Source organism: Bos grunniens, chromosome 26, assembly GCF_055505025.1.
Source record: "Bos grunniens cultivar Pamir isolate PY7600 chromosome 26, Bosgru_T2T1.0, whole genome shotgun sequence".
NCBI classification, from domain to species: Eukaryota; Metazoa; Chordata; class Mammalia; order Artiodactyla; family Bovidae; genus Bos; species Bos grunniens.
This window is the reverse complement of record NC_141190.1, coordinates 22,002,076-22,022,905: the sequence shown is the minus strand read 5'-3', so window position 1 is coordinate 22,022,905 and position 20,830 is coordinate 22,002,076. Positions and strand designations below refer to the sequence as shown.

At 55.1% G+C, this 20,830-nt stretch overlaps 1 protein-coding gene across 3 annotated transcripts; it reads left to right on the top strand.

Moving 5' to 3' along the window:
* Positions 1-951: 951 nt before the first annotated feature.
* PDZD7 (PDZ domain containing 7) lies at positions 952-20,821 on the top strand. Of its 3 annotated transcripts, XM_086379552.1 has the most exons (18): positions 952-1,030; positions 1,699-2,083; positions 6,694-6,834; positions 7,144-7,318; positions 8,107-8,283; positions 8,520-8,667; positions 9,833-9,893; positions 10,268-10,669; positions 11,130-11,327; positions 12,935-12,994; positions 13,307-13,357; positions 13,956-14,131; positions 17,445-17,536; positions 17,662-17,753; positions 17,906-17,977; positions 18,472-19,053; positions 19,353-19,453; positions 19,864-20,821. In XM_086379552.1, exons 2-18 carry the CDS (start codon positions 1,864-1,866, stop codon positions 20,077-20,079), a joined length of 2,964 nt encoding a protein of 987 aa, XP_086235678.1. In that variant the 5' UTR covers positions 952-1,030; positions 1,699-1,863; the 3' UTR covers positions 20,080-20,821. The 3 variants fall into 3 exon arrangements, with proteins under 3 accessions (XP_086235678.1, XP_086235676.1, XP_086235677.1); XM_086379550.1 differs by lacking the exon at positions 12,935-12,994; XM_086379551.1 differs by lacking the exons at positions 12,935-12,994; positions 18,472-19,053; positions 19,353-19,453; positions 19,864-20,821 and adding an exon at positions 18,067-18,243.
* The last annotated feature ends 9 nt before the right edge of the window (positions 20,822-20,830 follow it).

Genomic DNA, 20,830 nt, shown 5'->3' with positions numbered 1-20,830 from the left:
TGCGCCCAGAGGGACTCGTGTTACCTCCAGGCTTGTTTACATGATGGCTACCTTGGCCGTGGCCTTTGCCTGCTTGGTCCTCTGGGCTCCTACCCCGGTTCCCATGAGGTCCTCTCGCAGCATCTAGACATTCTTATCCCCTCACAGATCAGTTCTGCTCGCGCCTGTGTCCTTTCAGTGCCCGCACCTTTCCTCCTCTGTATCTTCTATCCTCCCCTCTGTAACCTCTAGCTCCGCTGGGTCCCCAGTTTCCTTATGACTCCAGTCCCTATCCCTGCATCACAGACCCTGGCCCCTGGCCCTGTCCCGGAGGTGAAGGGGCAGAGAGCTCAAGATACCTCTGTCTGCATCAAGCAAGTGGATCAGACATTCTTCCTACTTCTGGTGGCCCGAAACCAGCTTCCCTGCTATGCGTCCTTTCCAGAACTGGAAGGCCAGAGAGACACTTTCTGACATAGAAGGAGGATGCATGTGAAGGCAACGTTCAAACACACACACACACACACACACCCCTCAGTCATCATACAGAACATCCATGCCGCAAACTGAGGCTCCAGCTCGAGCTCCTGCCCACTGCACGTTCACGCCTCTCTCTGCCTAGGTGACATTCCCTCGCTGAAGCCTCAGGGGTGACCGCAGAGAGGTGGCAATTCCATGAGCCCTAGTAAGTAGCTGGTTTGGCCTGGAAACGACGCGGTTCTAGGCTCGCCTGCACCGAACCGGTAGCGGGAGCTGGGTGAGCCGAGATCCAGGCTTTAAGTTCATAGTGCAAGATGGGGTATCAGAACTCGAACTGGAGCGGGTAGAAACCACCGGCCCCAGCCCAGTTTACAGACGGCAGCCCCAGGCACCCAGGAGAGGTGGTGGGAGGGAGTGACTGGCGGCCTTCCCAGCCAATGGAAGCCCGAGGCTGAGCGGGCCAGCCCTATTCCTGCAGACTTGGCGGGGCGTGGGCGGGGATTCCCGGGCCGCTGCTCTCTTTTCGCGCCTGCAGGCGGGCGAGGCCGGCGGCTGCCGCAAGCGCGAGAAGGTGAGGGGGGACGGGAAGGATGGAGCCCGAGGGTGGGCTGCTGCATTCTGGATTCTGGAACTGCTCTGCGGGATTTGGCCCGAGGTTTTGCATGGGGTGTTGTGGGTGGGATTCTCAGCAGCAGGTCCCGTCCCCAAGTCTGGGAGAGGTTCATGCACCTCTTTAGACCCAAGAGAAGCGGGGACAGAGGAGACTGCAGCCTGGGGCTTGGAGATCTCTGGGGCCCTTGGCTGCAGCTGTCCCAGGTTCTGAAGTCCCTGGGGGCCTCAGCCCCTGGGACTGGCCCCCAGCCCACATACACAGGAGAGGTGGTGCAGTGAACTGTCCTGGCCCAAATCTCTCACAGTGCTTGCAGCCCTAGGGCGGGCAATAATCCCATCCCCACTCTCTCACCCTCTACTGAGGACTGGAGACCTACCTGAGTAGATGACTCAGCTGAGAGCAGGAACTAGGGGTAAAAGAGAGGTTCTCACCCACTTTGTTGTATAAATGGCTTCAAAGTCCACAATGGTGCCTGAAATGGGCAGTTCTCTAGCCAGGGGTGGGAGAGGTGAGAGACCTAAGGGTTGAGCAGGATGCTCAAGCCATGGGGAGAGCGGGTGGAGGTCCTGGGGGGCATCAGGGGCAGCATTTACACCCCTTCCCCAATCCCTGCTCTTCCTGTGCAGGCCTGGAGCACCGACTCCTGAGGAGAAGCAGAGGTTGGGGGCTCCCAGTCCTTGAGACCCCGGTTGGCACAGAAGGCTCATGGAGCCCCAGGCGTGGGGGGCCCTCCTCTCGAGGGTCAGCAGGTTCCTTCCGGACCTGCAGGGCACCACTCCAATCTAGCCAGCATGGCACATGGTTTTGCAGTGGGCTTCAACCCGCTGGGTCTTGGAGACCTAAGCTCCAGCTCTCTGAGCTCCCTCTCCTCCCGAGGCCACCTGGGCAGCGAGTCGGGCTCCGCAACACGATATCTGCTGAGAAAGCAACGGCTGCTGAATGGGCCCCACCGTGGAATCCGAGCCTCATCGCCCATGGGCCGAGTCATCCTCATCAACTCCCCTATCGAAGGTGGGGGCAGGGCTGGGAACTACCAGGGTGGGTAGGGGACAGCAGGCTTAAGTAGGTGAAGGGAGAGCCAGCGTGGGTGGGGAGTCCTAGGGATGCAGGGAGAGAGAGGGCCTCTGGTAACCCATAGATTCTTCCTCGTCTATCCTTTTCTCATCTTCAGACCGGTTTTTCAGTGTTGCAAGATAGTGGAGAGGTCAGAGCTGGGAGGTCTGGGCATGGAGCCGAAGAAGGGGTGTGTGGTATGCTAGCCCCCAAGTAAGCAAGGCCAAATATTAAATTGGCCCCCTCCCTCCTGTGGATTCTTCCTTTCTCCAGGCTCATCTGAGTATGACTTTTGGGGGATGGGACAGCATGGAGAAAGACATTCTTCATCAACCCGCCCTTTGTGTGCCCAGCTCTATGCTGGGCTGTGGGAGTCAGTGTCCAGACGGACAGACAGAATTAAAGGCTTCAGGCGCAGAGGATGGAGACAAAGGTAGACTGGAAGATGCTCCCTTAGCAAGAGCGGGGAGGGGTCGAGGGTCAGCACGGAGCCCAGGTCTGGGCCCCGAGGGAGAGGGACACCTAATCTTATGCAGTTGCTTAGTGCCGTTTCATGGCACACCTATCTTATACCAGCTCTCATTAGGTCCTGAGGGGAACTTACAGGGAACTAAGTCTCAATTTTCACCTTCCAGAAATTTCCAGTGTAGCAGGGCTTGGAGATGGAGCCATGGTAGCAGCTGGTAGTGGGGTAGAGATATCACAGGCAAGGTTGAAATGAAAAGTGTGGAATATGGCAGGTGGGCACTTAGGAGACAGCCTGGTGCAGTGACAGATGTGAGGCGACAAAAAGCCAGTGAACCAGGCAGGACCTTGCCTACCAGCAGGGGAGGGGGCCTCCCTGGGCATGGGCTTTCCCTGAGCAGAACCAGATAAGTATCTCCAGCTGCCCTCCTCTCTCAGCCAGCAGAGTTCCCCTGGCTGGCTCTCAGACTGGACCTTTCAGACCCTGCTGTTCCCTCTGACCTCACTGGGCCCCTCTGTCCCCTGCCCGGCCACAAGGGCAGGAGTGGAATATGCTGCTCAGAGAGCAGGCTTTCCCACGCCAGTGGCCCAGCACGCTCACCCCCGTCGTCCGCCACTCTGGCCTCACTTTCAGGTGAGCAGCAAGGCAGTATGTCATTCTGGACATGGAGCTGGAGTCCCCAGATGAACTAGGAGACACGGAGGAGCAGAAGGGAGGCACTGCAGTACAGCTCCTGCAAATCCCATCGTATTAGAATTACACCTGTACCTCCCCCCCGCACACTCCATGCTCGACTATGATGCACACTGTCCCTCTGAAGAGCCTCTTCCAGCAGTTCCATGAGTGCTCTCTCCCTCACCCCATGCCCCAGTGCAGTCAGGAGAGCAGCCTCCCTTAGCAATGACGGAAGGACTAGGGCATCAGTCCAACCAATTGGTCTGTCTGGGTTGGGAGCATGTGAGCTCAGAATTGTCCCCTCTACCTGAGCACAAACATCCCCCAACTCACCACAGGCTGGAGCCCCTCCCCCATGTTATTTTATATGTTATTCTTTAGACCCTTCCAGAGGCCTAACATAACTGATGAGGGAGACACAGTAGAAAGGGGAACACTGCTACCCACATTGTCCTCGAGAGTTCCCACCAGCTCCTCAAACTTGCTGGGTCCCAGAGAAAATGGCATTGTCTTTAATCCCAACCAGCCCCTTCTTCTTGCTCTCCTAACTCATTCATTTATTCATTGTTCTGGTTATTATTTCATTCATCAAAAAAAGACTTAGCAGGGACTTCTCTGGAGATCCAGTGGTTAAGACTCCATGTTGCCACTGCAGAGGGCACGGGTTTGACCCCTAGTTGAGGAAAAAAGATCCTACATGCTGTGCAGTGTGGCCAAAAAAAAATTTTTTTTAAAGACTTAGCAAATATCAAGCACTGTGCAACATACGGGGAATACCTTGGTGGAAAGAATTACTAAGTCCCTACCATGATTGACTTCCCTCGTGGCTCAGATGGTAAAGTGTCTGCCTACAATGCAGGGGACCCGGGTTCAATCCCTGGGTCGGGAATACCCTCTGGAGAAGGAAATGGCAATCCACTCCAGCACTCTTGCCTGGAAAATCCCATGGACAGAGGAGCATCTTAGGCTACAGTCCATGAGGTCGCAAAGAGTAGGACATGACTGAGAGACTTCAGTTTTTCACTTTACCATAATTGAGCTTATAGTCCAGTGAAAAGAGAGTGAGAATAAATAATATTACAAATGAACAAATAATGAGAAAGGATGGTAATAATCTTAAAGGTATTAATTTGGATGATAGGATAGAGTAGTGGTTATCAAACTTCAGAATACATCAGAATTGCCTGGGGGCTCATGAAAAGATTACTGGATCCTGCACTCAGAGCATCTGATTCAGTGGGTTTGTGGTAAAACTCCAAATTCACATGTGTGATAATTTTCCAGGGGCTGCTGATGCTGATCTGGAGAGCTCGCTTTGAGACCAATTTTGAGACTCCCTGGGAGGAGGGGGAGGGGCTGTTCTTCAGCAGGATTGCCCAGGAAGTCTTCTCTCAGAAAGTGGCACCCAAGCCAGGAGAACTGGAAATAGGAGGTGGCTTTACGAAGGCCTGGGCAAGAGCACCCCAGGCAGAGGGCACACAGAAAGGACTGGCTGGTGAGAGGAACAGGGAGGAGGTCAGTGTGGCCCAAGGTCATGAGGCCAGGGAGGGTGGCCAGGGGTGAGTGTTGAGAGGTGGGCAGAAGGAAACCAGGGAGGGCCTTATTGGGCATGGAAGGAATGTGCAGCTCCTTCTAGAAGCGGGGGCAGGCATTGAGGTTTTTAATCAGGGCAAAGGCATGACTGTGTATAGAATGGATTAAAGGAGACAGAGGTGAAAGTGAGGAGATAGTGAGGCTGCTGGGTATCTGGAGAGATGCCTGGTGGCAGGGCTAGGGCACTGGAGGTAGAGAAACTTCCCTCTTCAGGGGCCCCAAGCTCCTAGGCTCGAAACCCAGATTTTGACATCCCCCTGGCCCAGGAAGCTGGCTCTCCGGGAGGGAATGAGGAGAAAGAGAATCGGAGGGCAGGAGAGCAAAAGTCTCCTTGTCTGGGCTGAGAAGGTCCTGGGACCTGTGCAGATAGAATCAGCTAGGAAGCCCCAGTGCCTCTCATGCCTCTGTCCTGCACTGTCCCTGACTGCAGGCTGCCCTTGGGGATTTCTTCCAGAGACACTCTGCTCATGCACTGTAACTTGATTTCTCTTAGATCGAGTGTGTGTGTGTGTGTGTGTATGTGTGATTTCCCCTCTCAAACACCTCTGAGTAAGCCTCACCCAAGAACTCTCACCTTCCCACCTGGGACCCAAGTTACCCCTCCAGTCCCCTCACTCTTCTCTAACCAGAAGACCACCTCTGAGCCTTTGCTCACTCCATCCCTTCATCAGTGCCTTTCCCTTCCCCTCCACCCACCCAAATCCCACCTTCCAAGAAGCCTTCCCCAATAGTTCTGGTCCCTAAAGTTCCCCTCCTCTGACTTTCCCTGTCACTGATGGAGAGAACCACTTCTATGCTCTAGGCGCATGGTGGTGTTTTGGGTTTCTCTCCTCATGTAGCCAAAGAGCTCCTAGTACCCTCACCTCGAGAATCACAAAGTCTACAAGGTAAAAGGAGCCTCAGGGATCCTTCCACAACATCCCAGACAGGGATTTACTATCAGCTTCTATGCCTCCAAATAATGAGGAATTCACTATCTTTCATGGAAAATTCATTCCATTGTCTGCCAGCTAAAGGTTTTAAAGAAAGTTTTCCCTTATTAAATCTCCTCCGTATAACTCCAGTGTGTGGGCTTGGTTCTGCCCTAGGGGTTACACAGACAAAAATATCTAATGCCTTTTATAGAATAGTTCTTCAACTATTTGAAGATAGGCTTGTCTCTGCTGTAAGCCAGAGAGCCCAGATTCCCTCGACTGTGCCTCATAGAATGGAATCTTTTTCATCCATCTGACTCTGAGTGGCAGGGTTTTTTAGAATTTGGCCTGTCCCAGAGAGTATGGGAAACTTAGTAAGGATTACACACACACACACACACACCCTACATTATAAAGGAAAGAAAACAGTGTCTTCTAGCATGGAGTTCTGTTCTGCCTGCTCCCACAGCCTTCCTGCCATGATCTCAAAATCACCCAGAGAGGACTCAGAAATTAGCTGCCTAATGGCACCCCACTCCAGTACTCTTGCCTGGGAAATCCCATGGACGGAGGAGCCTGGTAGGCTACAGTCCATGGGGCCGCTAAGAGTCGGACACGACTGAGCGACTTCACTTTCACTTTTCACTTTCATGCATTGGAGAAGGAAATGGCAACCCACTCCAGTGTTCTTGCCTGGAGAATCCCAGGAACAGGGGAGCCTGGTGGGCTGCCGTCTATGGGGTCGCACAGAGTTGGACACGACTGACGCGACTTAGCAGGAGCAGCAGCAGCCCACATTTAGGGTCCTGGGTGGCTGTGCCCAGCAACCCAGCCTTTGCAGGCCCCAAGTTAGGGTACTCAGGGACCCTCTGTGCCCAGAATGGGCAGGGGAGTCATGCCTGTGTCCCCACCGCCATCAGCCAACAGCGATGAAAGTGACATCATCCATGCAGTTCGAGTGGAGAAGAGTCCAGCTGGGAGGCTGGGGTTCAGTGTGCGGGGCGGCTCTGAGCACGGCCTGGGCATCTTCGTCAGCAAAGTGGAGGAGGGGAGCAGTGCAGGTGAGCGGGACCCCATGGGTGAAATCCTGGCTTAGGATGTGACCCCCCCACTTTGGTGGTATGCGGAGCTGTTGGCAGGGATGAGAGGAGAGGACCCTCAGTTTTGGAGGGGCTGATCCAGTGGGGAGATGAAAGGGGCTAATGAATAGGTCCTTGGTCCGATGGGCTAATACTCAGACCCTACCTAGGGATCCCAATCTCATCGAAGAAACTGTATCCCAGGGAGCTTCAGGGATGGGAGAGGCTCAGCCTTAACCCGGGGGACTTCTCCCCAGGGGCCCCTGCCCACCACCCCCTCCCCTGATACAGAGCGGGCTGGCTTGTGCGTGGGAGACAAGATCACCGAGGTGAATGGGCTGAGCCTGGAGAGCACCACAATGGGCAGCGCTGTGAAGGTGCTGACTGGCAGCAGCCGCCTGCACATGATGGTGAGACGCATGGGCCGAGTGCCGGGCATCAAGTTCTCCAAGGAGAAGACCACATGGTGAGCAGGCCTGGCCTCAACCCCCAGCCCGGCACCACCACCCAGAGCCATGGTGGGAGAGACCTAGAGTCCAGGGCTTCTGCTCTTCCCATCCCCTGGTACTGGAAACACAGGGATCTAATGGTCTGACCTTGAAATGAGAAAAGGCTGTGTCTTTCCCCCAGCCCTCCTCCCAACGCTACTGTCTCAGACCCCAGTGACCCTGCCCCTCTATGCTGTAGCTGCCGCAGACCTGGAGACAGGGCAGTATCTCTCTCCCCGGCCCAGAGAGGATTTAAAATGGAGCCTGGCAGTTTCGTGTGTGCCTGCTAAGTCACTTCAGTGGTGTCTGACTCTTTGCCACCCCATGGACCACAGCTTGCCAGGCTTCTCTGTCCATGGGATTCTCCAGGCAAGAATACTGGAGTGGGTTGCCATGCCCTCCTCCAGGGGATCTTCCCGATCCAGGGTTCAAACCTGCATCTCTTACATCTTCTGCATTGGCAGGCGGGTTCTTTACCACAAGTGCCACCTGGGAAGCCCAAGCTGTTGCTGCCTTGGGCCTGAGGAAAATATAGTATCCTCCCTCCTGGGCCTGGGGAGGATTTAAAATGGGGCTTGGCAGTTAGAACTGCTCAATAAAGAAAGATTTCCATGGTTTCCCTAATTTGATGAAATCTATGTCCCAGTGAAGATCTCAGGCCCCCCAAAGCAGTTCCTCCTTTCCTGTGCAATTGTCTTGGCTGCTGGGAGGAGAGGGGTGGGTGGTAGATGAGGGCCCAGGCTGAGGGCCCCCTGTGATTGTCCAGGGTGGATGTGGTCAATCGGCGACTGGTGGTAGAAAAGTGCAGCTCAACACCCTCCGAAAGCAGCTCAGAGGACGGTGCACGGCGCATCGTCCACCTCTACACAACCTCCGATGACTTCTGCCTGGGCTTCAACATCCGTGGGGGCAAGGAGTTTGGCCTGGGCATCTATGTGTCCAAGTGAGACTGGGGCAGGGGATGAAACGGAGTCAGGCTGGGACCTGGGGGTGCATCAGCAAGTGGATCCTGGCCAAAGACATGTCCTGGTGACCTAGGTTAGGGATAGGATCTGGAGAGGGGCCGGGGCTCCCCAGGAGGAGGGTCAAGGAGTTTGACCAGGTCATCCCTGTGTTCAAGTGAAGAGTCTGGAACGGGGAATGAAGGAAGGCATCAGATTGCCTCTTTCCTGACCCCAGAGTGGACCACGGTGGACTGGCCGAGGAGAACGGCATCAAGGTGGGAGACCAGGTCCTGGCGGCCAACGGTGTCAGGTTCGACAACATCAGCCACAGCCAGGCCGTGGAGGTGCTGAAGGGTCAGACACACATCATGCTGACCGTCAAGGTGGGCAGGACTGTGGGAGTCAGGGAGAGGACAGACTCTAGGAAGGACTTCCCAGACCAGTCTAGCACTTAATGCTGCCCATTGCTGTGCAACTTGTGAATTTCCACAGCCTCCTGAGAGGCAAGGCAGGCATTGTCCTCATCTCTCTTCACAGAAGAAGGAACTGAGGCTCAGAAAGGCAAAGAAACTCAGGAATCAGTCATTTACACAGCTGATCAGTAGCAGGACCTGGTTTCAGCCTGCCCCCCCCACCCCAGGTGCAGTGGCCAGTGCCCTTTTGTATGAGTGGTGGTCTTGGAGGGTAAGGAGAAAATATCCTGCCCAGAAGGTGACCTGGTAGGACCAGGACCTGGATGGTGGGTGTCCTAGGGCACAGGGCAGGACAGAGATTGGATTTCAGGGGAGGTACCTGAATTCATTATTCATGTGGGTCTCACACTTGCCTAAGGATCAAGTCCTTCTCACCCTGGGTCCCACAGGAGGTGATGTCTTCCTCTCCCCAGGCCCCAACCCTGGCCCCTGCCCTGGTCCTCTCCTTTCTGAGCCTTCATCCTTCTCACCATTCAGTGCCTCCTCTGCCATCCCCCCACCACCTCTATTTCCCACCTCTCCTACATCCCATTTGTCCCCTTCCTTCCTCTCAAATTATCCCAAACATTCCCCTTCTCCCACTCTGCCCTCATTCATTCACTCAATACTTTTGAGCACCTACTATATGACAGCCATTATGCCAGGTACTGGGTGACAACAGTGAAAAAGATAGACAAGGTCTCTGCTGCTGGAGGGAAACAGACAGACTAGATGCATGTGGATTGTGACGGCTGTTGTAAGGAAATTGATGGAGAGGTGGGATGGGTTAATCTGGGAAGGCCCTTTTAGCCAGGGGGATCTAAGGAGGAGACACCTGAAGAGCTGGCCATAAGATGAGCTGAAGGAAGAGAATTCAGGCAGAAGACACAGCACGTGCAAAGCCCTAAAGTGTAGAGGAAGTTGGCACATTCAGAAATGAAGCGGGTGGTGTCGCTGGAGTATGATAAGCTCAGAGCAGAGTAATTGGGTTGAAAAGTTGACTCCTATCCTATTGCTCCCGTGTTCTTACCCTCCCTTCCCACTCCCTGCTCACTCACTCCCCTCTGCCCTCCTATCCTCACCATACCCTCCCCAGGAGACCGGCCGGTACCCTGCCTACAAGGAGATGGTCTCTGAGTACTGTTGGCTGGACCGACGTAAGTGACCAGCTCCCCTAGGTTGGAGGGAAAGGGCCCTAAAGTGGAACTGGGTTCTCTGAAGAATAAGTGGGAGGGGCACCAAAATCTCCTCAGGACTCCTGTCTCTGGGCTCCTCTCTAAGAAGTTGCAGGTTCTGATCCAGGCTCTCCTGGGGGCAAGTCCGGGGTGGTTGGAGAAGTGCCTTGCCTAAGGTCCCGCAACCAGTTAGCAGGACTGCTGAGTAGTGGCTGGTTCCCGAGACCCCATGCTCACAACCTTGCTGCTGCCCAGCACTTCCACTCCAAGCCCACGAGTGGTCTGCAGCCCCAGCAGGGCCTCAAAGCCACCGGGCCAGACCTCTGAGATGTCCCTGCCCTCCCCACTGCCTGCAGTGAGCAACGGGGTGCTGCAGCAGCTGTCCCCCACCTCGGAGAGCAGCTCCAGCGTCTCCTCCTTCACCTCCAGTGCCCCCTACAGCTCGGCCGAGGGCTCCCTACCCTCGGACCGCATGGATGTCTGCCTGGGGCCTGAGGAGCCCGGCAGCTGGGGCCCGGGCTGGGGGCGGGCGGACACAGCCATGCAGACGGAGCCCGATGCGGGGAGCCTCGTGGAGACCTGGTGCAGCGTGCGGCCCACAGTCATCCTCAGGGACACCGCCATCCGTTCCGACGACCCGCCACCCACCCGCCACCTTGACTCTGCACTCTCTGAGTCCCCCAAGACTGCTCTGTTGCTGGCCCTCAGCCGACCCCGGCCCCCCATCACCCGCTCCCAGAGCCACCTGACCTTGTGGGGTACGTGGGGGACAGGTTGCTGCTGCTCCCCCCAAAAGCTCTGGGTCCAAAATCTGTCTTGCACCCTGTCCTGGGCCCCAAACTTTCCTTTGCACCAGGCTTTGCCCAGCCACAGCTCCAGAACACACTTAGATCCTGCTTTGGGTTCCATTTTAAACTAGTCCTGGGACCCAAACCAGCCCTAACCCAGACCCTCCATCCTTAGGTTCCCAGACCTGTCCACACACACACACACACACACACACACACACACACACACGTACACACAGTCCTCACATAGTTGGAGCTGTGGGTGGGGAAGGGGTGGGAAGTTGGAAGAGGAACCCCATCCCCATCTTCATCCCCACCTCCCCACACGGCTGCAGATCCTGTCTGCCCCCGACTCTCCCTTCTCTCTGCCCCTCTCCACACCCCTGCCCCTAGTCCTTCCCTTCTGCCCACCCCTCCCTCCTGTCTGCAGAGGAGAAGAAGCAGCGGAGGAAGGAGAAGTCAGGGTCCCCTGGGGAGAAGGGGGCCCTGCAGCGCTCCAAGACCCTGATGAACCTCTTCTTCAAGGGAGGGCGGCAGGGGCGGCTGGCAGGGGATGGGCACAGAGAGGCCTGGACGCTGGACAGCAGGAGCCCAGCCAAGCCCCGTCCTCGCCTGGACCTGGAGAAAGGTAGGTACACGGGTCAGATGGGAGGACAGAGGAAAAGTCGACTTGCTATTCCACAGCTCTGAGTCTAAATCCCACACTGCCTCATCCTAGCTGTGAGCCACCACCTTGCCCTGCAAGCCACAAGAGTAAAATAGGAGTAATAATACCTGTTGGTGCTAGTGGTAAAGAACCTGCCTGCCAATGCAGGAGATATGGGTTAGATCCCTGGGTCGGGAAGATCCCCTGGGAAAGAAAATGGCAACCCACTCCAGTATTCTTGCCTGGGAAATCCCATTGACAGAGGAGCCTGGTGGTCTACGGTCCACAGGGTTGCAAAGAATCTGACACGACTGAAGCAACTTAGCATACACACACGCAATACTATTTCTTTAGGAATAATGATGAATCAGTGAATCAGTGTATGTTAATCACTTAGTACATGGTCTGACATACAGTAGGTGCTCAGAATATGTAGTGGTCTTTGTTGTACTGCCTCATCTTCCCATTTTACAGACGGGAAAACTGATAAGAGTCAGCACAGACAAGAAGACCTTGGGTCAGATGCCCATGCTCTTGGTGCTCTTGGGAGTCAGGGCACTCCTTTCCTAGGGCATTTGGCTTCATCTCCCCTGGCCAGAGCTCCACAGGCTCTAGCCAGTTCTATTTTTTTATTTTATTTTTATTTATTTATTTTACTTTAAAATATTGTATTGGTTTTGCCATACATTGACATGAATCTGCCATGGGTGTACATGTGTTCCCCATCCTGAACCCCCCTCCCACCTCCCTTCCCATCCCATCCCTCTGGGTCATCCCAGTGCACCAGCCCCGAGTACCCTGTATCATGGATCGAACCTGAACTGGCTTTAGCCAGTTAGAGCAAGGCCATTTCTAAATCAAGGCCCAGGCAGGAGGGCCTAGACAGGCTTCACTCATGTTAAAGGCTTCCTGAGGACTCTTCCAGAAAGAATCTCTTCTCTCTGGTGAGATTCAAAGGCTGGACCAAAAGTGAATAAGTTGAGACTCTTGGGGTTGTCTGTGAGAAAAACTTAATTGAAGCTAGCTTCAAAAAGCACTTCTTGGTTCAGCTATGGATGTAAACTGGGTCTAAAGGTTTAAACAGTCTCCTCAGCCACCTGCACTCTTCATCCTTTGGTTCCTCTTTCCCCTGGTTTGTCTTCATCATCTTGCTGGCTTTGCCATTTGAAGGTAAGAAGGCCACTGTCGCTTAGCAACCCGGGGGAAAGAGCCTCTCCTTAAATAGTTCCAGATGATGTCCCAGGCTCTGATTGGCCCAGCTGGGATCACATGCCCAACACATCACTTGTGACCTGGGAGAGAGAGAGGGTGCTTTCATTGGCCAGCCTGGGTCATGTGTCCACCCTGGAGTACAGGGACTGAGAATGCTGGGGGTGGGGGATGGGATGGATCCCCTGGTGAAATCAGGGTGCTATTTCTAGAAGGGAGAGTGAATGTTGGGTAGGCAAAAAGGGGCTGGGCCCAGCCCCTGCCTGGGTCTTGTGGGAGAGACAATCCCTTCAAATCAGGGCAGTCTAACCACCCCCCCCTAAACTCATCTCTCTCTTCACAGCCCCCAAGGCCCTTCTCTCTCCTGGTTCTCTTCCCAGTTCTCTGGCTACTCCTCTCCCTCCTTCAAAGGCTCCTCTTTTTCTCTCTGTGCCCTGAAGGTAGGTGATTTGCCCTTGGGGTTCTTCCATCCATTCATATGCTTTCCAATGGACCTCTATGAGCAGGGCACACACTGTGCCCTCTCTTGATCCAAAGCCTTTACTAACTCCCCACTGCCTGTGAATGAAGCTCCTGGCCTGACCTTGGCCTTCAGGACCCACCTCAATAGCCTGGCCTCTTGCTTCCCAGTCATACCACATTCCAGCCTTGAACTCTCCATTCCAGCCCACGATCCAGCCAGTTCTGAGTCCCCAACCCCCATTTTCAGATGGGAGACCAGGGCTACAACTGAGCCTCTTTCTTCTTCTTAGCAGGGGGAGTGGGGCCCGTGCAGAAGTTTGTCACCTGGAGGCTGAGACGTGGTAATGCTTGCTTCCCTCCTCTGAGCCTGGTCTACAATAGAGCTGCAGATGGGGTGCATGTTGGGGGTGCTAAGGGACTTTGGGCTAAACTCATGGTTAAGCATGGGGTATCAGACAGATTGAGAAGTGCACATTAGGGGCAACTAAAACAATTGGACTATGCTTTCTAGAAATATAGGGTTACACATAGATATTAGGGTGCATTTTTTGAGGACTTGGAGCTTAAGCTGGGACTCCCAAAGACAGATTTTTGGGGAGATGAGGGAGGGGGCCTTTCTAGAACTCCAATGGGGACAGACTAGTATGACAGTACATATTCAGGGGGCCCAGGGGCTCTGGGCCAGGGCTCAACTAAGGAGCATACTGGGCTAGGGGTCTAGGATGGGGGCTGAAAGGCCTGAATTGGAACTCCAGTGATGGGCAGATTGCTGTGGGAGACCATGGTGGGGAACATCCGGGTTAGGCTGGGATTCCACCTGGGGAACCTGGGACCCTTAGCCAGTCTATTCTGGAGTCTGACCCCACTGAGGGGAGTCCCTGCCTTGGCTTCTGATGGCTCCTGTCTCCTTCATTGTATCCTTTTGCTCCCGCCCTGCAGACCGGGAGAGGGGTCGGGCTCTGCTCTCTGCCAGGTCTGGGAGCCCCTCCAGCCACCTGCCCAATGTGGATGAGCGGGTGCAGGCCTGGGAGAGCCGTCGGCCCCTGATTCAGGACCTGGCCCGGCGATTGCTGACCGATGATGAGGTGCTGGCTGTCACCCGCCACTGCTCCCGGGTGAGCCACCAGCCCACTCTCAGCCCCAGTACTTGGTCACTCAGTCACCCAACCCCTCACTCATTCAGGCCACTATCTGCTGGCCAGTATCTGGGTTTAACACTGTGAGCCCAGTGGTAAGTAAAGCAGAAGTCACCCCTGTGACATGGTTGCTCAGGAGTGCACACAGACACATGGACACACACACTGAGTTCACGGTCAGGAAGGAAAGATAGATAGTAACTAGAACCTAAGCACCCATAGAGACAAATCATGTGAAGTATTATGAAGGAAAAGGACATGAGAAAATAACCTGAGGCACAAACTAGACGGTGTGGTCTGGGAGGGCCTCCCAGAGGAGGTAATATTTAAGCTGAGGAGAGAAGAAGCCAGACCAGACAGGTGATGAGTTTGGGACCTCAGTCCCTGCAGTCACCTGCTTTGTTTTCTGTTCTCTTCGAAACCTCAGCCTTCCCCAGCTCATGGCTCCTTCCACTTCTGGGTCAGCCATCAGGCCTGGCCTCTCCCCTGTTACCCAAATAAGTAATCTTTTCTTCTCCCAACATACCCCAAGCCTCCCTCAATATCTACACTGTTTCACACTGTTCCTTTCCACTTCAGACAGAAGCAGAAGTTCCCACCGTAGGGTCAAGGGTAAATTTGAGGGAGTCTTTGTAGCCTGAATGTTGGGGAGACTGTAGGAGGCACAGGTCACCCCCTCCAGGAGAACTGGAAGTCCCTCTCCTATCCTTCTGTCTCAAGAAGCCCCAGGTTTCCTGTGATGGGTTCCCTTATCTGCATCTGCATCAGTGTATGCGTGATCCTCTGTACCAGGGCAAACGGAAGAGTTTCAGGAAATTGTTTGTGGTTCCCCCCCACTCCCTCACCTTGGTCGGGGTGGGGCTGTGTTATGTCTGTGTGATGTGTACTTTTGTTTATCTGGGTTTGTGTTGACTTAACTACATAATTTGGGCTTCCCTGTTGGCTCAGTGGTGAAGAACCCAGCTGCCAATGCAGGAGACACAGGTTCCATCCCTGGGTCAGGAAGATCCCCTGGAGAAGGAAATGGCAACCCACTGCAGTGTTCTTGCTGGGAAATCCCCAGGACAGAGGAGCATGGTGGGCTACAATCCATGGGGTCGCAGAGTTGAGACTTTTGGGACTAAACAACAGCACTGTATGATCGTATCTGTGTGCATGTCACCTGGAGACTGAGGCACAGTAATTCATTCATCCTTTTCCCAATGCTTGGTTTACAGCAGAGCTACATATGGAGATGCATGTTGGGGGCAGCTAAAGGCCTCTGGGCTAAATTCACTTGAGTGTCATGCTCAACTTAGACTGCCAAGTGGGGCGGAGTGTACCAAGTCTTTGTAAGCCTGTGACTCTGGGCTCAGGCCACCAGGTGGAGCTCTGTGTCAGTTTCTTTGGATGCTGTTCCCCCATCCCTCTGCTCCTCCCACCGTGCCCAGACCAGGAAGACCTCTCCCAGAGCCCCGCAGCACCTAGGGAGCAATGCCCACCACCCAAGTCTGACCCAAGCCCCACCCATACCAAGAGATCAGACCTTTGGGGTAGTGTCCTGGCTGGAATGATTAGTAAAGCTCCCTTAAATGTGTGGTCCTGAACCCCAAGCCTCCCTTCTATCTCCCACTCTGAGCCATCTCCCCATCTCCTGACCAGGCATTATAAACTACCTCTCTGATCACTTTACAAACTCCCCAAACCCCCTTGCAGCCTCTTGTCTTTGGCAGAATAGAGTACAAGTTCCTTATCCTCACATTCAAGGCGCTCCCTGATTTGACTCCCCAGCTCACTAACCTCTGCTTTCCCATGGTCACCATATCATCTTCCCCGGGTATAACATGTAACATGATTTATACAGGTTACGACTGCGCAACTCTAGGAGCACCACCTGCACTGTAGTCCCAACCCGCACAGCCTATATGGAGGCCCCTTCATGTACCCTGTGTGCATGTGTGTGTGTGTCCTCTGTCCATGGAATTCTCCAGACAAGAATACTGGAGTGGGTTGCCATGCCCTCCTCCAGGGGATCTTCCTGACCCAAGGATCAAACCCCCATGTCCTGCGTTTTCTGCATTGCAGGCGGATTTTTTACCCACTGAGCCATAGGGGAAGCCCTGTTAAACCTCTATGAACCCATTACTCCACACCACCCTTTCTTCTCAACTTTCTTGTATTTCTTTCATTTATCTGTAAGAGTCAGTGTAAATGCCACCACCTCCGTGAAGCTTACTCTGATCTTCCCACCCCCCTCGGAGACTCCCTCTGTGCCGTCGCCAGGGGTTTGTATTTTACTGGGGTTGGTGGCTCTTTGTCCTTGTGCCCCTACTGCCCGGTACAGGACCCGGCACTTAGTGGATGCTGAATGCAGGATTGTGGACTTGAAGTGTGTGCACATATGTCATTGGTTCTTTGCCATTACGTGCATCTCTCTCCAGACAAAAGGGGGTGTATTGTCGGTATGTGTATGTGTGAGTCCCCGCAACTTTGTGTGTGGTTAATTTCCAGCTATTTATGAATGTCTCGCTCTGGCCACCAGGGTGTGCTGTTTCCCAGTGTCCTGTGCTTGCCAGGGATGCTCTGTGTGTGTCCGTCGTGGCACTAGGGGGCGGTGTGCTATCCAAGTTGGGTGACTCCCAGTATTCAGATTGTCAGTTTGCGACGGTGGGGTGTGGCTGGAGGCATCCGGGCAGTGCCAGGCAGAAATGCCTCCACTGCCCTGGCTAAAGACTGGAGAGACTTTCTATAGGGCCACTCCTTCCCCAAACTCCCCATTCCAGCCTTGAACAAAGCCTAATTTGTCGGTCTGTATGCAGACACAAGCCGGGACAGCCAGGCACACAGCCTAGCCTTTGGCTCAAATTCCTTCCTTCAGCCAGGGAGGTGGGGGTGGGGAGGAGAGTCCACTCCCTGCATATCCTTTTCCGGTACTGTAGTAGGTAGGAGCCAGATTTCTCAATTTTCAATTTCTCTTCACACTTCCTCATCTGTGTGGCCTGGGGCAAAGTCCTCTCTGAGCCTCAGTTCCCTCATCTGTAAAACAGGAATAACTGATGTCACCTCTCAAAGTGGGAGACCATGTGTAAAAGGCCTAGAAAAAGGCCTAAAGCTGTTACTGGTGTTGCTGTTACCGCTCTGTCATTATTATTGCACGTTCCACCCAGTCACCGAGTAAGACCATCCTGTGGACAGCCCAGGCCTGGGGGAGAACCTTTCCTAAACATGGGGACCCCCGCATGCCCAGGCATGCCCCCTTACCGGGCTCTGGAGATCCCTGCTGCTACCTGACCTGTGGTGCCTCTCTCTGCAGTACGTGCATGAGGGCGGCGTGGAGGACCTAGTGAGGCCCCTGCTGGCCATTCTGGACAGGCCGGCAAAGCTGCTGCTGCTGAGGGACATCAGGTGGGGAGGGCTTGGGGGCAGGGAGGGGACCCCCGATATCTACCCTAACCTCTCCAGGGTGGAAGCCCCTCCAGACCCCCCTGGAACTGAGCCCTGACCACACCTCATCTCTTACCCTCCCCCAGGAGTGTGGTGGCCCCCACAGACCTGGGTCGCTTCGACAGCATGGTGATGCCTGTGGAGCTGGAGGCTTTTGAGGCCCTCAAGAGTCAGGCAGGTCAGCAGCCAGGGGGCAGGACTGAGGCTCCTGAGCCCCAAGTGGGGCTGGGGGTGGGGGGCCTCCCAGGGGAGAGGGGCAGAGATGCCTGGGCCCTTTCAGCTGTGTCCCTCAGGGAGCCTTGTTCCTAACCTGCTCTCCTCTCCAACCAGTTCGGCCTCCTGCCTTGAGACCCACCCGACAAGACACACGACCCAAGCGTCACCTCATCACTCCCGTGCCTGGTCAGTCAGAGTCCCAGAGCACAGGGAGGGGCACACCCCAGGGGGACTCGGGGAGGGAAAATGGGCGTTACATCCCTGTTCCCACATAGGACTTCGTGGCTTCAGAGATACCTGTGGTGTGGTTCCCTGAAGGGAATCCCTCGTCTGCCAGGACCATTTTTATCACGTCCACTAACCATCTGTACTATTATTTACTTACTAATTGGTTTTAAAACCCACTCACTTGTTAAATCATCTCATTCTATGCAATAATCTCTGAGAAGTTACCAGCTTGGTGTGGGAGTCATATTTTTACTCAGACATGATAAGATAAAACTGTAACTATTCCAATAGAAAGTATTAAAATACTTTTGCAATAGAGCTGGGGCAGTGTTGTAACACTGCCGTAAGAGCACCCCCAGGTCTCCCTACCCCCACACAGTGAGGACTGGGCTCTGGCCAGGCAGTTTGGGCTGTTGAGGAGAGGGCGGCCTGACCTTGGCCCTCTTCCCCAGACAGTCGTGGTGGCTTCTACCTGCTTCCTGTGAACGGCTTCTCAGAAGAGGAAGATGATGGGGAGCTGAGGGAGCGGCTGGGGGGCCTCCAGGTCTCCCTGGGTGCCTCTGTCCCCTGCCACCCTCATAAAGGGATCCCCCCTCTCCAAGACGTGCCAGTAGATGCCTTCACCCCATGCCGAGGTGCCTGCACACCCCCTCCTCAGCCACCTCCCGTGGCTCCCCGGCCCCCAAGGCCTAACTGGCTGCTGACCGAACCGTTGACCCTAGAGGACCCTCGGCAGAGCCGGAGCCAGGGCCCAGCCCAGAGCCGCAGCCGGGGCCGAGGCAAGTCCCCCGGCCGCAGGCGTTCGCCATCCCCGGCACCCATCCCCACTCCCAGCACAGCCAATGGGTGTTACCACAAGCCTCGGAAAGCCAGGCCCCCTCTGCCACGACCTATGGATGGGCAGGTGGCCAAGGCAGGGGGCGGTCAAGGGCCCTCTGAGAATGGAACTGGCAGGACAGCTGAGGAGACAGCCATGAAGGTCCCTAGTGGGGAGCTGAGGACGGTCACACTGTCCAAGATGAAACAGTCCTTGGGTGAGTCCCGGCAGGACTGGGCCTGGTGGGGGGTGGGGGCTCAGGTGTGGGTGAGGTTGGTGGGCTTGGTTTTGGGGTGTGACTTGGGGACCTGGGACAAGGGAAAGAATCAGGGTATAGTTGGGAAGGTCTAAATTTGGGAGGCTTGGGGTTAGAGTGAGTTGAGGATGGAGTAGTAGTAGAATCTGGGGGTTGGCTTGGGGGGCTCTCTATTTGGGGATGGGTCCTGGGTTCTCCAGGGAGCTCTAGGCTTTAGGCATGTGGCTGCACTGTCACCCAGCATTTCTCCCTCTCACTAGGCATCAGCATTTCTGGGGGCATTGAGTCCAAGGTACAGCCCATGGTGAAGATAGAAAAGATCTTCCCCGGGGGCGCCGCCTTCCTCAGCGGGGCCCTTCAGGTGGGTGAAGGGCACCCAGACCCACTCTTTAGGCCCAGATCTGAATTCTGGCAGGGGGCAGGACCAGTGCATGCTCATCTTCCAGCCAGACATGTGTAGACTAGGTCGTGGGAGGAGGCTTGGAGCAGGGGGTTAACCTGCAGGTTGAGCAGACATAGGGGAAAATCTGTGCCCTTATGCCAGCCTGGGCCTGAGGGTGGCCCATCCTGTTCCACCCCTAGCCCCAAGGGACAAAAGGCCATTGTCTGTGCCCCACCCTGCCCCCATCCGGCTCCGGGCACAAAAGTCCCATTGTCCATCCCCTCCGCCCAGTTGGGGAGGAGTGTCCCAGCTGGTGGAGGTGAGAGGTTGGGGGTGGGGTGGGGTTGACCTGAGAAGGGAGGTCTGTGATTCTCCCACCCCCATCCCAGGCTGGCTTCGAGCTTGTGGCCGTGGATGGAGAGAGCCTGGAGCAGGTGACGCACCAGCGGGCAGTAGATACCATCCGCCGGGCTTATCGAAACAAGGCTCGGGAGCCCATGGAGCTTGTGGTCAGGGTCCCCAAGCCTGGCCCACTGCCCTTGCCCTCTGACTCGTCAGCCCTCAATGAACAGCGGCTTCCTGCTGACCATTCCCCTGCCCACTGACCCCTTGACGGCACTCCAGCTGCCTCCCAGAACTTCCCATTAATGCCCTTCCCACCCAAACCCAGACCCCTCCTGCTGACGCCGGGCTTCTCCAGCTGACCCCAAGCCCAGGCCTCTCTCCAAGCCTCCTGCCTCCTGATACTAATCCCAGGTTCTCTTCAGTTATCCCGTAACTCTTCCCACTGACCTCGGAGAATCCTCCTGCCATCCCCCAGACCTTACCTACTAATCTCTTTAGGCTTCAGGAACCTCCCACTCCTGCCTGCCTTGCTTTCTCCACACCGGTGGCTCAGATCCCCTCCCTCGCGTCTCCCTCCCCAGTTGTCACTAAGGCTCTACCTGTTCCAGATAAACTCAGTGTCAAGGACAAGGTGCTACTGGGTAGTCGTGTCACCAGCTCACTGCCCCCCACTTCCCAAGACAGGAAGGGGACACCCAGGGTCTGGAGTTGGGGATTGGTATGCACTTTCTCATGATTCCCCGAAGCAGTGAGGGACAGGGACTTTCAGAGATGGCCCTCAACGGGGTCACCACATCCAGCCCCCAGCCCCAAGCAGTGTTCTGTTCAAGGGAGAGGAAGGTCTTTTCTAGTTTCTCAAACCCTGAGAGCCCATTTCATGTTTTAGTCCACTAGGACCTCAGATTTTCTACTGGATTTGCCCTTCCCCATCACCCTTTCCCTACCGAAGATCTCTGTGAGGGGTATGGGAATAGCCATCAAATAAAAGGGCAAGGAGGTCAAGCAAGTTCC

What these genes read in the sequence shown, in the direction of transcription:
- PDZD7 (XM_086379552.1), top strand. Translation starts at nt 1,864, where the DNA reads ATGGCACATGGTTTTGCAGTGGGCTTCAACCCGCTGGGTCTTGGAGAC. An exon ending in TCCAAGGAGAAGACCACATG is followed by an intron (nt 7,319 to 8,106) that starts GTGAGCAGGCCT and finishes GTGATTGTCCAG; the next exon opens with GGTGGATGTGGTCAATCGGC. An exon ending in TCACCCGCCACTGCTCCCGG is followed by an intron (nt 14,132 to 17,444) that starts GTGAGCCACCAG and finishes CTCTCTCTGCAG; the next exon opens with TACGTGCATGAGGGCGGCGT.